General features: G+C 44.2%; 1 protein-coding gene across 3 annotated transcripts in view; it reads left to right on the forward strand.

Annotated features, from left to right (window-relative positions):
* Positions 1 to 15,791, forward strand: part of TP63 (tumor protein p63) — a 215,558-nt gene that overhangs the window by 116,484 nt on the left and 83,283 nt on the right. For all 3 annotated transcript variants that reach the window (XM_067466131.1, XM_067466132.1, XM_060767267.2), the window contains one exon: positions 548 to 802. In XM_067466131.1, coding sequence (XP_067322232.1) covers positions 548 to 802 — 255 coding nt within the window. The remainder of the gene's footprint in view (positions 1 to 547; positions 803 to 15,791) is intronic.

The following is a 15,791-nucleotide window of genomic DNA, read 5'->3' on the forward strand; positions in this document are numbered from 1 at the left end:
CTCTGAGGATGCTTGCCATAGATGCAGGCAAAACGTAGCTACCTCTGAGGATGCTTGCCATAGATGCAGGCAAAACGTAGCTACCTCTGAGGATGCTTGCCATAGATGCAGGCAAAACGTCAGGAGAAAATGCCTCTAGAACATGGCCCTATAGCGCAAAAAAAACCCACAAGAACCTAGTGATTCCAGCCATGAAAGCCTTCGACAAAACATTAAAATGATATATATATAGTACTGCCGACCTTCTGCACTTGTTAGTTTCACTTTTGCAGATTTGTCCTGTATGGTTGTGTATATAGGATTCTCACCACTGTTAGCATGTACTGCAGTATTCTCCCATCTTCCTTTTTAAGTTGGTCATCCAATAGTCCTGGTAATTTCTATGAGCTTTCCTGCTGACACTGAAGGTCTTGATTGTGCTTGGACTGTTGGATGCATACCCAATGTGATGTGCATCAGCTGGCAAGCTGCCTCTGACTTTAGAATAACTGAATGCCTTGTCGTCTATCTGCTGACATGACCTTTCATCTCTCTCTTTCCCTTCCAGCCACAATACACCAACCTGGGGCTGCTCAACAGCATGGACCAGCAGATCCAGAACGGCTCCTCGTCCACCAGCCCCTACAACACGGAGCATGCGCAGAACAGCGTCACGGCGCCCTCGCCCTATGCGCAGCCCAGCTCCACCTTCGACGCCCTCTCCCCGTCCCCCGCCATCCCCTCCAACACAGACTACCCCGGGCCTCACAACTTCGACGTCTCATTTCAACAGTCCAGCACTGCCAAGTCAGCCACCTGGACGGTAAGTGGACCACATCCAGTTTACTGGTGGGTTTGGGAATGCAGAGATATTTAAAGTGGGAAATTGATGCCAGGTGTTTGTTCTGTCATGCACTGGGCCTATAAAGAATTGTCTTTAGAACAGGACGTGCAACCTTTGCCCAGCGGGAAGCCAGGGGCCCAAGGAGAAGTTCTCAGAGGTTTTTCACCACAAATAGTCTTTAGAGGGCTTGTGAAGTACAACAAAGTCTTTTATTAATGAACAATCAAACAGAAACTTCTCTTGTCTTCAGAAAGTTAAGCAAATGATTCCAAGCTTTTAGGCAACTGGTGAATTCCTAATCTTGCCCACAAAGGACAGGCAACTGTCTTCAATAACGTCTTCTTTAAAGGAAAATCCCCTTTTTAACTTCTCCCAGGCTGACTGTAATCTAACCCTTACTGATGTGGGCTCCGCTACCGGGTCGAACTGCGTCTCGAACGCCGAGTGGACCTACCAGTAAAGGCTTAGATGTTCTCCAGCTGGAGTTCTTTTGTCTTTAGGGCTGTTTTCCTGTGGAAAGTCTTGGGTGCTCTTAAAACTGTTTCCCCCTGGAAATCTTGAGGGTTGAAGCTTTTGTACAGGGGAAGCTTGCACACGTCCTATACATTAATTTTCCTTGCTGAGACTAATTAAAAATAGCTGCCTTCCCTTTCCAATTGCCCTGAGCAAGGGGCAGGACCAAAACCTAACGATGGACAGGTGACTTGCCCTATGACTGCAACCAAAAGAAGCCACCTATCTGCAGAGTCCCTGAAACCTAGGGCTGCAATCAAACATTTAATACAAAGCAAATAAAGTTGAAGCTCCTGGTACAGCTGTACCAGAACATGTTTCTGGTTAGAGAGGTCATATGTCCAAGTTTTTTTAATGGATACGAACACTCCTGTTGGAAATGCAATTGAGAAAGCAGTCATTGGTAAGTAATGAATTCTTGCAAAGGAGATGGACTTTTCCAAAACTGATTGGTTGCCAGTGGTCAGTGCATCTCTTTCAGTCACCACCTATGATTCTTCTATACTCTGGAGATTCTTGTTGGAATAGTAGATAGGTGCTGATGTTCTCTGACTTGAAGATGTGAATATCTCTGCTTCAATACAAATTTGGACTTTCTCATTCAGAGGGGACTTTAGGGTGTTGAGTCCAAATCTTCTAGAAAACCAAAGTTTGAGAGCTAGTGATCTGAGTAACCCATCTGTTGCATCCAACATCTGTACGAAAAGATGGAAAAAAAAACAAATGTTGGTCCTCTAGGTGTTTGGGACTCCAGCATCCAGATTCCCTGAACATTAGTCAAGCTGTATGGGACTTCTGGGGACCTGAACTCCAAAATATCTGGAGGACCAAAGTTTGGGAACTCTCAGAGGAAGTTCTTAAGTCAAGAATGATTGATGTGTGTGTGTGTGTGGGGGGGGGGGGGTAGAGAAGCATCTAAGCCAGTGGTTCTCAACCTGGGGTCCCCAGATGTTTTTGGCCTACAACTCTCAGAAATCCCAGCCAGTTTACTAGCTGTTAGGGTTCTGGGAATTGAAGGCCAAAAACATCTGGGGACCCCAGGTTGAGAACCACTGATCTAAGCTTTCTTCACATTTGAGGACATTTGAGATCCAGGTGTTCTTGAGTTCCAAGCTTTTCTTCATATGGAGGAACATAGGAATTCAAGCTTTACTTTATATTGAAGAACTTTGGGATCCAAGCACTTCTCACATGAAGGAACTTTGGGATCCAGGTTTCCCTCACATGGAGGAATGTTAGCATCCAAGCTTTCTTTTCATGGGAGAACTTTGGAACCCAAGGTTTTCTCACATGGAGGAATTTCATTCCTTGTATGAAGAAACTTAAAGATCCAAATGTTCTTTGGGATCCAAGCATTTCCTGTATGAAGAACTTTGGAATCCAACCTTAAGTTTGCATGGATGAATTTTGGGATCCAAGTTTTCCATACATGAAGAACTTGTGAATCCAAATTTTCCTCTTATGGAGAAACTTGGAAACCTTAGCTTTCCTCACATGGGAGAACTTGGAGGTCTAAGTTTTCCTTGCTTGGAAGAACTTTGGGATCCAAAATTTTCATTTTGATTCAGGTTTTCCTTATATGAAGAACTTGGGGATCTAAGTTTTCCTTTTATTGGGGGGGGGGGGGGGGACTTTGGGATCTAGACTCCCCTCCCACAGAGGAGCTTTGAAATCCTTGCCTTCCTCATATGGAGGAACATTGAAATCCGAGCTTTCCTTGAACACAGAACTTTGAAATCCTAGCTTTCTTTGGATAGAGGAACTTTGGGATCCATGCTTTCCTTGACTGAAGAACTTGGAGATCCTTGTTTTCCTTTGTGTGGAGGAACTTCTGGATTTTTCTCATGAAGAATTTTGGCATCTAAGATTTCCTCCAACATAAAACTTTGAAATCCTAGTTTTCCTCGGATGGAGGAACTTTGTGATCCAAGCTTTCCTTGCCTGAAGAACTTGGGAGATCCACATTTTCCTTTGTGGAGAGGAACTTCTGAATCCAAGCTTCCTCCTCATGAAGAACTTTGGGATCCAAGCTTTCCTTGCCTGAAGAACTTGGAGATCCATGTTTTCCTTTGTGTGGAGGAACTTCTGGATTCTTCTCATGAAGAATGTTGGCATCTAAGATTTCCTCTAGCATAGAAATTTGAAATCCTAGCTTTCCTCGGATGTAGGAACTTTGGGATCCAAGCTTTCCTTGCCTGAAGAACTTGGGAGATCCACATTTGCGTTTGTGGAGAGGAACTTCTGAATCCAAGCTCCCTCCTCATGAAGAACTTTGGGGTCCAAGCTTTCCTTGCCTGAAGAACTTGGAGATCCATGTTTTTCTTTGTGCGGAGGAACTTCTGGATTCTTCTCATGAAGAATTTTGGCATCTAAACTTTCTTCTAACATACAATTTTGAAATACTAGGTCTCCTCGGATGTAGGAACTTTGGAATCCAAGCTTTCCTTGCCTGAAGAACTTGGCAGATCCACATTTTTCTTTGTGGAGAGGAACTTCTGAATCCAAGCTTCCTCCTCATGAAGAACTTTGAGATCCAAGCTTTGCTTACATGAAGAACTTGGAGATCATGTTTTCCTTTGTGTGGAGGAACTTCTGGATTCTTCTCATGAAGAATTTTGGCATCTAAGCTTTCCTCTAATGTAGAACTTTGAAATCCTAGCTTTTCTCAGATGGAGGAACTTTGGGATCCAAGCTTTCCTTGCCTGAAGAACTTGGGAGATCCACATTTTCCTTTGTGGAGAGGAACTTCTGAATCCAAGCTTCCTCCTCATGAAGAACTTTGGGATCCAAGCTTTGCTTACACGAAGGACATGGAAATCCAAGTTTTACTTTGTAGAGAGGAATTTCTGGATCCCAGCTTCCTTCTCATGAGGAACTTTGGGGCCAAACCTCCCTTGCTCCCCATCTGCACCCATTCTGTCCCGCATGTGCCGCCTTCCGTGTGAGGGAGCCTGGCTGGAGGTGTGCCCGCCTGAGTCACTTCACCCGATGGCACTTCTTGGGTCTCTCTTCCTTCTGGCCCGGAGTCAGGAGGCATTAAGATCTCATCGCTGGGCCGCTTAAGCGGATTGCTCTTCTTTTGTCTCAGCCTCTTGATGTGTCTCCAGGGCTCTGGGATGAATACCTGTCATCCCCCTTTTCTCCAAATGACAGTTTAGGAACCAACCCAACTGGAAGGGCCTCTTGGGTTTACAATGACCTCTGAAAAGTTTTAATTGTGCCGGGCCCCACCCTGCCTTCAAGAGTCCCCAGATCCGAAAGCGCTTTCACTGCTTCTTCTTCCCAAAGGCGTTGATAGGGAGGCGAGTGGCTTACTGGTCCCGAGCCTTGTTTGTCTAGCTTTTCTCTTTGCTGTCGGGTTATGGGGTCAGGTCGGTTTGGCTTCATTGATAGGAACAGCGACGTCTCCCTTTCTTTGTTGGATTATGCGGTTTTCAATTTGGGGAGGTGGCATGTTCATGCTGGAGGGTGCAAGGAATGGTGAGCTGCAATTCAGAAAGCAAAAGCATCAAGATTTTTAAAAACAAGATGAAAGAATTTTGTAGGGAACCTAAAGATCATCTAGTCCAACCTTAGCCAAAACAGGAACCTTCCCCTAAAATACTCCCAAGTTTGTGCTCCTCCATTGAGAGTTGCAACTCAGTTTGATTCGGTGGTTTGCAGGATTCTCATCTTTTTATTTATTTTATTATTCGAACTTCTATGCGGCCACTCCCCTGGGGCTTGGAGCGGCTTACTAGAATGGCTAAAATCTAACACAATTTAAAAACAATTTATAAACAATTTAAAAACAGCAGTATCAAAAATCAAAGGCCTGTCGAAACAGGTATGTCTTACATGCCCTGCGGAAAGCTGGTAAGTCCTGCAAGGTACGGACTTCAGGTGGCAGAGTATTCCAGAGTGATGGTGCCACTGCTGTGAAGGCTCTGCGTCTGGTTGCTGTTAGACGCAAGGTCTTGACACTGGGAATTTCCAACAAATCTTGGTCTTCAGAACGGAGGGATCTCTGGGGTTGGGAGGGGGTGAGGCGGTCCCTCAGGTACATCGGCCCCAGACCATGCAAGGCCTTAAAGGTGAGTACCATCACTTTGAAAGTGATCCGGTGCTCAATTGGTAACCAATGCAGCTGCCGTAAGATTGGTGTTATGTGGCATCTCATCGGAATTCCCGCAAGAAGCTGAGCAGCTGCATTTTGTACCAACTTGGGCTTCCGGATCACCAACAGAGGAAGGCCAGTGTTACAGTAGTCCAGTCTTGAGATGACCGTGGCCTGGATCACCATAGCTAGGTCGGCCCTGGACAGGGAGGGGGGCAGCCGTCTAGCCTGCCGCAGGTGAAAGAAGGCAGGTCTGCTCATGGCGGAGACCTGGGCCTCCATCGTCAGAAAGAGAGGGTCCAAAAGGACTCCCAGACTCCATCCTCAGCAGAGGGTCCAAGAGGACTCCCAGTGATGATGGGCGTATCGCCTCGCCATCTAGGGTAGGCAGCTGGATATCCCCACTGCCCAGTTGACCCAGCCATAGGATCTCCGTCTTTGCTGGATTCACCCTCAACCTGCTGACATGCAGCCATCCAGTCACGGCCTCGAGGCATTGATTATTTATTATTATTTATATTTATTATTTGCATTTGTTAACCGCCACTCTCAGCCCGAAGGCGACTCGTGGCGGTGTACAGAACATAGAACATAAAGACAACAATTACAATAGATTAGGACTATAACATACATCTTACTAACACACAGCTAATTAAGCTAAAAATCCGCTTCGTCTTGTTTGAATCATAATCAATCTCGTAGTCATAGTCCATTCCGGTGGTCATTCCAAGAAAACAAAGCACTTAATTGAAGGCCTTATCGAAGAGCCAGGTCTTCAGGCCCCTGTGGAAGGCCATGAGGGAAGGCGCCTGTCTGATTGCAGCAGGGAGGGAGTTCCACAGCCGGGGGGCCACCACCGAGAAGGCCCGTTCTCTAGTCCCCGCCAGGCGTGCCTGTGAGGCAGGCGGGACCGAGAGAAGGGCCTCCCCGGACGATCTCAAGGTCCTCGTGGGCTCGTAGGCCGAGATGCGGTACTCAAGGTATTTTGGGCCGGAACCGTTTAGGGCTTTGTAGGTTAGCACCAGCACCTTAAATTGGGCCCGGTAGCTGATCGGCAGCCAGTGGAGCTGGGACAGCAAGGGCGTTGTGCGCTCCCTGCGTCCCGCTCCGGTTAACAACATGGCTGCCGCGCGCTGGACTAGCTGGAGCTTCCGGGCCGTCTTCAAGGGCAGCCCCACGTAGAGAGCGTTGCAGTAGTCGAGGCGGGATGTGACCAAAGCGTGTACCACCGTGGCCAAGTCAGACTTCCCAAGATACGGGCGCAGCTGGCGCACGAGCCGAAGCTGTGCAAATGCTCCCCTGGTCACCACTTGATGGAAACAATTGGGTACAGAGTCCGGTTGGCCTTCCATCCTCAGCACCAGCTGAGTGTCATCAGCGTACTGGTAACACTCCAGCCCAAAACCTCGAACCACCTGAGCAAGTGGTCGCATATAGATGTTAAACAACAGAGGGGAGAGAATGGCCCCCTGAGGAACCCCACGAGAGAGAGGGGGGGGACCTCTCAGAGACCAGGCCTCCCCTCTCCACTCGCTGTCCACGGTTGTGAAGAAAGGAGGACAGCCAATCTTCATGGAGACTCAACAAGGCAGTTCTAGAAGGATCTGTGACTGAGGAAATAATCCCGGATTGTGGACACAGCAGTCGTCTTTGATGTTAGTTATATTAGTCTGTTGATCTTCTAGGCAATTTATCTTCAGCCTCATCAACTTTGGTCTTGTTCCTGATACAATGAAAGGGGAAACTCTGGCCCAGCTGTACAACAAGATACATGCGTGGGAATGTAATTTTTCATTACCCTATATTATAAAATGTTTACAGCTCATCCTATAGCCCAGGGCCAATGCAATAAAATCTGTTTAGTTCAGTATTGATGGACAGGTTGGAGTTCACCAAATTAAACAATGCAGAGAATATGAAACGGAGAAACAATCCAGTTTATCACTATTCAAACTTTCTTGAGTGTAGATGTATAGTGCCATCATGTCACCTTCATTGTTGGATGAGTGTGTTTGTGTGCAAAGTATGTACAGATTTCCTTGCTCATGACAAAAACAGGATCTAGATCAAGCATGGGCAAAATTCAGCCCTCTACGTGTTTTGGACTTCAACTCCCACAATTCCTAACAGGCTGTTAGGAATTGTTGGAGTTTGAGTCCAAAACACCTGGAGGGCCAAAGTTGGCCCGTACCTGATTCAAAGACAACCCTTGTAGGACTACAACTTTGGTTCCATAGCAGTGAAAGTGGCACCAAACTGCTTTTATTCAACAGTGAATCATAGAATCCTAGAATCAAAGAGTTGGAAGAGACCTCCTGGGCCATCCAGTCCAACCCCATTCTGCCAAGAAGCAGGAATGTTGCATTCAAATCACCCCTGACAGATGGCCATCTGTTTAAAAGCTTCCAAAGAAGGAGCCTCCACCACACTCCGGGGCAGAGAGTTCCACTGCTGAACGGCTCTCACAGTCAGGAAGTTCTTCCTCATGTTCAGATGGAATCTCCTCTCTTGTAGTTTGAAGCCATTGTTCCATTGTGTCCTAATCTCCATGGAAGCAGAAAACAAGCTTGCTCCCTCCTCCTCCCTGTGGCTTCCTCTCACATATCTATACATGGCTACCATATCTCCTCTCAGCCTTCTCTTCTTCAGGCTAAACATGCCCAGCTCCTTAAGCCGCTCCTCATAGGGCTTGTTCTCCAGACCCTTGATCGTTTTAGTCACCCTCCTCTGGACACATTCCAGCTGAGGAGACCAGGCATGGGCAAACTTTGGCAAACTTTGGCCCTCCAGGTTTTTTGGACTTCAACTCCCACCATTCCAAAGACAACCCATCCCAGAAAATTCTCTAGGAATTTGTAGGTCTTCCAATGCAATCCAGTGGTCAACTGTAGAAGAAGATGACCCTAGAGTTGCACCAGAGGACCTAGAAAATCCTCAAGAGTACTCGTTTCCCTTGCAACAAAGGGGAAAAGGAGAAGCTGGAGGAGATACCAGACCAGGAGAAGACATACGATGCTTGTTAATAGTGTTACATGGAGTATAAAAGCCGAAAGGGAGAAGGAATTGGGAACCATCATGCAGGTGAAGAACGGTGTGCTCCTCACACACGAGAGAACGTTCCTTGCAAAGCATGACCTTTTCTGTCATTTGATGGTGGGGTCCTCCGACGTGATGGGTTCCCAAATAATAACTGGGTTGAGACGCCTCCCTTTTGCCTTTTTCACCTTCCCAGCAAAACAAGGTATTTCAACAGGACTCTATTGCCCCACAAGAGGAAAGACTCGTCTCTGAGATTTCCTGCTGGTTTCCCCCTTTCCTCCCACTCAGATGGAGCAAGGCGACTGGGATGTGGCAACTTCTGCAGAACCAGTTGCAGGGGAAAACAGGGAAAAACATACACATACACACACACACACACACACACACACAGGTACATATACATAAGGTAGGTATAGCTTTTCCCCTGACATTAAGTCCAGTCGTGTCCGACTCTGGGGTTTGGTGCTCATCTCCATTTCTTTGCCAAAGAGCCGGCATTGTCTGTAGACACCCCCAAGGTCCTGTGGCCAGCATGACTGCATGGAGCACCATTACCTTCCTGGTAACGGTACCTATGGCTCTACTCACATTTTCATGTTTTTGAACTGCTAGATTGGCAGAAGCTGGGGCTGACAGCAGAAGCTCATGTCGCTCCCTGGATTCGAACCTGCGACCTTTCAGTCAACAAGCTCAGCAGCTCAGCAGTTTAACCCACTGCGCCACCGGGGGCTCCTATACATATGCATACATATACACATACATACATATACACATATACATATACACACATACATTCATATGTACACATACACACATACATTCACACATATATATGCACACATACATTCATATGTAGATATACACACATACATATACACATATACATATACACACATACATTCATATGTACATATACACACATACATACACATATACATATACACACATACATTCATGTATACATACACATACATACACACACATATACATATGCAGACATACATTCATGTATACATGCACATACATACATATATACACACATGCATGCATGCATGCATCATGTACCATGCATGCCATAGATAGATAGATAGATAGATAGATATAGATATCCTATACATATAAAAGTCAAAAGTATGTATGAATGAATGTATGAACTTATGTCTGTTTGTATCATAAAAGTCTGTTACTAGATGAAGTGGCCCTTCGTGATATTACTGGGAGATAAAATGTGGCATGTGTTATGAGAAGGAGGGACAGAGTAGATAGATAGATAGATAGATAGATAGATAGATAGATAGATAGATAGAGAAAGAAAGAAAGAAAGAAAGAAAGAAAGAAAGAAAAAAGAAAGGAAGGAAGGAAGGAAGGAAGAGAAAATGTGAATAAATAAATAAAATTTTATGCTACTATGTTAAGCCTCTTTGAAGCAGGATATAAATAAATATAATTATAATAATGAGGGAAGGAAAGGGGGGAAAGGGATGAAGGAAGGAAGGAAAGGAAGGAAGGAAGGAAAAAGAGAAGATGAAGGAAGGGAGGGAAGAGAGAAAAAGAAGGGAAGAGGAAGGAAGAGAAGAAAGAAGGTATGAAGGAAGGAAGAGAGAAAGGGAGAGAGGGAGGGAGGGAGGGAGGAAAGAGGAAGAAGGGAAGATGGAGGAAAGGAGGGAAGAGAGAAAAAGAAGGGATGAAGGAAGAAAGAGGAAGGAAGAGAGAGAGAGATGTATGAGAGAAAGCAAGGAAAGGAAGGAGGAAGGAAGGAAGGATGAGAAAGGAGACGAGCAATGGCTCCAGTAACACCCAGGCAACCCCAGGTATATAGAGTAGTTTGAAATGAGCACACCTTTTCTTGCAATAGTTAACCCTTCATTTTGGCCTGCATCAAGAGGAGCCTAGTGTCTAGATCTAGGGAAGTCATGCTACCCCTCTACTCTGCTTTGGTTAGACCACACCTGGAATATTGTGTCCAATTCTGGGCACCACAATTCAAGAGAGATATTAACAAACTGGAATGTGTCCAGAGGAGGGCGACTCAAATGATCAAGGGTCTGGAGAACAATCCCTATGAGGAGCGGCTGAAGGAGCTGGCCATGTTTAGCCTGAAGAAGAGAAGGCTGAGAGGAGATATGATGAGAGCCATGTATAAATATGTGAGAGGAAGCCACAGGGAGGAGGAGGGAGCAAGCTTCCTTTCTGCTTCCCTGGAGACTAGGATGCAATGGAACAATGGCTTCAAACTACAAGAGAGGAGATTCCATCTGAACATGAGGAAGAACTTCCTGACTGTGAGAGCCGTTCAGCAGTGGAACTCTCTGCCCCGGAGTGTGGTGGAGGCTCCTTCTTTAGAAGCTTTTAAACAGAGGCTGGATGGCCATCTTTCAGGGGTGCTTTGAATGCAATTTTCCTGCTTCTTGGCAGAATGGGGTTGGACTGGATGGCCCAGGAGGTCTCTTCCAACTCTTTGATTCTAGGATTCTATGATTCATTCATTCATTCTCCACTTCTCCAAATCCCATCCGGGCAGATCTGGACTCCATTATGGTTGGCCAATTTGGTTTAAGACGCTTGCTCTAACAGCCTTATTCCAATCTAGTATCTTCCATATGTGTTTGGACTACGTATCCCATTGTGCATGGAATGGACGGATGATGGGACATCCATGGAAAAACCCGATTTGTGGCTATTTCCCAGACTTGCTTTTGGAGCATCTTTGGCTTCTCTTTGGCTTTGGCCCCGCGTTCGAAGGAACCTCCATGAGCGTGTGAAAATCTTACTTGACTCACTTTGTTAAGCAGCAACCACAGTTTGGCAACTGTTTTGGTGCGTTGCTAGGCTGGATGACGAATGTCTTAAAAGCCTTTGCCATTTTTTCCCCAAAAGGAAGCTGTCATCGGATCATTTTAATATATATATATGATTGTATGCAACTTCTGGAAGAAGGAAAAGGCAGAATTGTAAATAGTCATTACATTTGGGCTTTGAAATAGATCCAAGTGAAGTCAGTCACAGCAGGTAGCTCAGAGTTGGATTTCAGGGTGCGTCTGCACTGTAGAATTAATGCAGTTTGGCTCCACTTTGAGTGCCATTGCTCAGTGCTATGGAATTCTGAGGGTTGTAGTTTGGTGAAGGCCATAAAGACCTTGCCATAACTACAGATTCCAGGATTGCATACCATTGAGCCGTGGCAATTGCAAGCTGACTTTGAGATCTTCCGCTTGCAGCCACTGCAACTCGAAAGCATGACGAATACCTGGAAAGACCAGAAACCCAATTTGTAGGGGCGTTTTGAGTTTTCAATAAACATATTTTCTGTAAGGAAGTTTAAATTTAGTACCGGCTGGTCGAGCGACAACTGGTTCAGGAGGATTCCCAATATTTTTATTTCTTATCCCCTCAGAATTGACTTCAACATAATAGAGCTGACAACAAAATAATGTGAGCTATAGAAAACAACCACCAAAGTTGAGGTTGTGATGGAAAATAGATAGATAGATAGATAGATAGATAGATAGATAGATAGATAGTCAAATTATGCAAATGTGACTCCATGGGATATCAAAGACATTGGCACCATCCTATGGAAAGTTAGTAGAATTAGCCATGGGTGGTTGTAGTTTTTTTCGGGCTGTATGGCCATGTTCTAGAAGCATTCTCTCCTGACGTTTCACCTGCATCTATGGCAATCATCCTCAGAGGTAGTGAGGGTCTCTGAGGATGCTTGTCATAGGTGCAGGCGAAACGTCAGGAGAGAATGCCTCTAGAATATGGCCATATAGCCCCCCAAAAAACCCTACAACGACCCAGTGATTTCGGCCATGAAAGCCTTCAACAATAGAATTAGCCATGTTAGGTGTAGGATGATGGAAACTATAGTCTGAAATATTCATGGCTGGAATAACTGGGTTGTTGTGTGTTTTCTGGGCTGTCTGGCCATATTCCAGAAGCATTCTCTCCTGACGTTTCACCCTCATCTATGGCAGGCTTGGGAGGTCTCTTGGAAACAAAGCAAGTGGGGTTTATATACCTGTGGAGTGATGTCCAGGGTGGGAGAAAAAACTCTTGTCTGCTTGAGGAAAGTGTGAATGTTGCAATTGGCCACCTTGATTAGCATTCAGTGGCCTCGTAGCTGCAAAGCCTGGCTGGTTGCTGCTTGGGGGATCCTTTGTTGGGAGGTGTTAGCTGGCTCTTATTGATTCTTGTCTGGAATTACCCTGTTTTTTAGTGTTGCTGTCATGATTTTAGAGTTTTTTTAATACTCATAGCCAGATTTTGTTCATGTTGCTTTCCTAAAGTCCTGGATTCCCCAAGCCAATCCCTTGGGTTTTTAAGGTGCATCTGAACTGTAGACTTAACCCGGTTTGACATTCCTGTGAATGCTATAGTGCTATAAAATCCTTGCAATTTTGCAAGATCTTGAGAACTTTTTCTGCCAAAGGGTGTTTGTGCCTCACCAAACTTCGACTCCGATGATTCCATAACATATTGGAGCCCTGGCATTTGAAGCGGTGGCAAACTGGGTTAATCCCACAGTGTGGACACACCTTTATTCCATGACTTGGAGTTGCTGGAATTGGAGTGCCCATTCTCAGTCGCTTTGGAGATTACGAAAATGCATCTTTTCCATTTTAGATGTATAATACAAGAAATAATTACAAGAAAGGAGATTGAGGAAGAACTTCCTGACTGTGAGAGCTGTTCAGCTGTGGAACTCTCTGCCCCGGAGTGTGGTGGAGGCTCCTTCTTTGGAGGCTTTTAAACAGAGGCTGGATGGCTATCTGTTGGGGGTGCTTTGAATATGATTTTCCTGCTTCTTGGCAGAATGGGGTTGGACTGGGTGGCCCATGAGGTCTCTTCCAACTCTAGGATTCTAATACTATGTAACACTTGAGTGCATCTACACTGTGGAATTAATCCAGTTTGAGACCACTTCCGTTTCTGTGACTCAGTCCCATGGGAAGGTCCAAGACTTTACCAGACCACAACTCCCAGGATCTACACCATGCATGGGCAAACTTTGGCCCTCCAGGTGTTTTGGACTTCAACTCCCACAATTCTTGGCCTCAGACCCCTTCCTTTCCCCCCTCACTTGTATGTTTGATACCACTTGAACTCCCTGGCAGTTCAAGTGGTATCAAACCACATTAATTCTACAGTGTGGATGCAACCCAAGTTGCATAGATTTGACTCCCTATTTGCTGGAGGAAAGCGGTCAGAGAGATTTCTCTTGTCAAAGCTTGGATGGATGATGATCCATGTGCCAATAAAACTTGACATTGTCAAGACTGACTCATTTCACTGGAACTTCCTTCTGCCAAGTTTGGAAACCATGCAGAGTTGTTGTATTTTTCCTTTAAAGGAGGAAGCAAGAGCACGCCCATTTCTCTTCTTCTTTGGACCTCTGTGGGTGCATCTACACTGTGGAATGGATGCAGTTTGACACCACTTTTAAGCACCATGGCTCAGTGCTATGGGAGTTGAAGTTTGCACTCTTTGGCAGGGAAGGCTAAAGGCCTAGTAGAACCACAACTCTGGTTCCATAGCCGTGAAGATGGCACCAAACTGCATTAATTCAACAGTGAAGATCAGGCATGGGCAAACTTGGACCTTAAGCAGCTTAAGCGGCTGACGGGGGGAAGGAAGGGGTCTGAGGCCAGGAATTGTGGGAGTTGAAGTCCAAAACACCTGGAAGGTCCAAGTTTGCCCATGCATGGTGTAGATGCACCCTCTAACAAAAGCAAATGCAACGTGCATTATGTGAATTGCTTTCTTTGCAATTGCAAAGGGGTTGGCTGCAGAAACCTTGCAAAGTGTGTATAAATTAGCTATTAATATATCAATTGGGGATCAGACTGGAGTAATTCTCTAATGTGGATGCATCCTTCAAGGAGAAAGTCTGGAGAGAAATTAGAAATGAATTAGGAGAGATGAAGAAGGAAATGGACTCCATGAGACAAGAAATGAAGAAAAACCAGACAGATATATTAAAATTCGTAACGATGCAAGAAAAAATAAATGAGAAATTAGAAAATACGGAACCAGAAGAGGACGCAGAAACAAATATTGACAGGACATACAGAATTTCGACAAACTCAGCTAAAAAACATAAAGTACATAGAGACGTAATTGTGCAATTTAGCAGAAAACACATTAGAGATGAAATTCTAAAAAAGGGCTACAAAAACGCACCACACTACAAAGATTAAAAAGTAACTATCTTGAAAATACAAGATATTGACAGATGAACTCAAACGACAACATATAAGATTCCGATGGGAAAAAGGTGAAGGATTAATGGCCACCTACAACAATGAAAAAATATGGATAACTTCAGAAGAGAAAGCAAATGACTTTCTAAGAACAATCAGAAAAGACAAGGAAGGACAGGATTTCCAATATATATCAGAAGATGCAAGTTAAAAGGTCTAGAACAGAGGCCAACATTTGAGAGGGGTTGTTGTTGTTGTTGTTGTTGTGTTTACCAAGAGCCATCAGGTCCAACCCCCTGCTCACTCCAGAATCTAAAATTGCATTTGCCTTCTTTGCTGCAGCATCACAAGTCTGGCTTATGTTCTATTTATGATCAACACTCATGCTGCTAAAATATGAGGGTAGAATGAAAAGTAATGCCTCCACCTTCGTTACTTGGGTTTGGATGGGAATATTTTAATAAATCAAACGTAGAAATAATCCGTAGAATGTGCTCTTCAAGTACCACTATTCACTTTTCCACATAATCACCAGACAATTGGATACATTTCTGCCAACGATGAACAAGTTTTCTGAAGCCGTCACAAATGAAGTCAAAACTCTGTTTCCGCAAGCAGCATTCTCTCATCCTGGGTACCATTTTGAAATTAAAATTATCATTTGCAATTCTAAACTTGCAAAGTTGCATTTTTAAAAATATTATTATTTGCATTTTAAGAGTGCAAATAACGCTTTCAATTAAAAATTACTAGTTGCAATTTTAAAATTAAAACTACTATTTGCAAAATGTAAATTATTATTTGCAGTTCTGAAATTAAAATTGTTATTTGCCTTTTCAATGTTGCAAAGTTGCACTTTGAAAAACTATCATTTAATTTTTTTTAAAATGGAAATAATATCTTAAATTTAAAATTTTTAGTTGCAATTTGCAAAATTTAAATTATTATTTGCAGTTCTGAAATTTAAAGTTATTTTTTGCCTTTTCAATTTTGCAAAGTTGCATTTTAAAAACTTATTTGATTTTTTAAAAAATGCAAATAATATCTTAAATTTAAAATTATTAGTTGCAATTTGCAAAATTAAAACTATTATTTGCAATTCTGAAATTTAAAGGGT

Source organism: Anolis sagrei, chromosome 3 (assembly GCF_037176765.1).
Source record: "Anolis sagrei isolate rAnoSag1 chromosome 3, rAnoSag1.mat, whole genome shotgun sequence".
Taxonomy (NCBI): Eukaryota; Metazoa; Chordata; class Lepidosauria; order Squamata; family Dactyloidae; genus Anolis; species Anolis sagrei.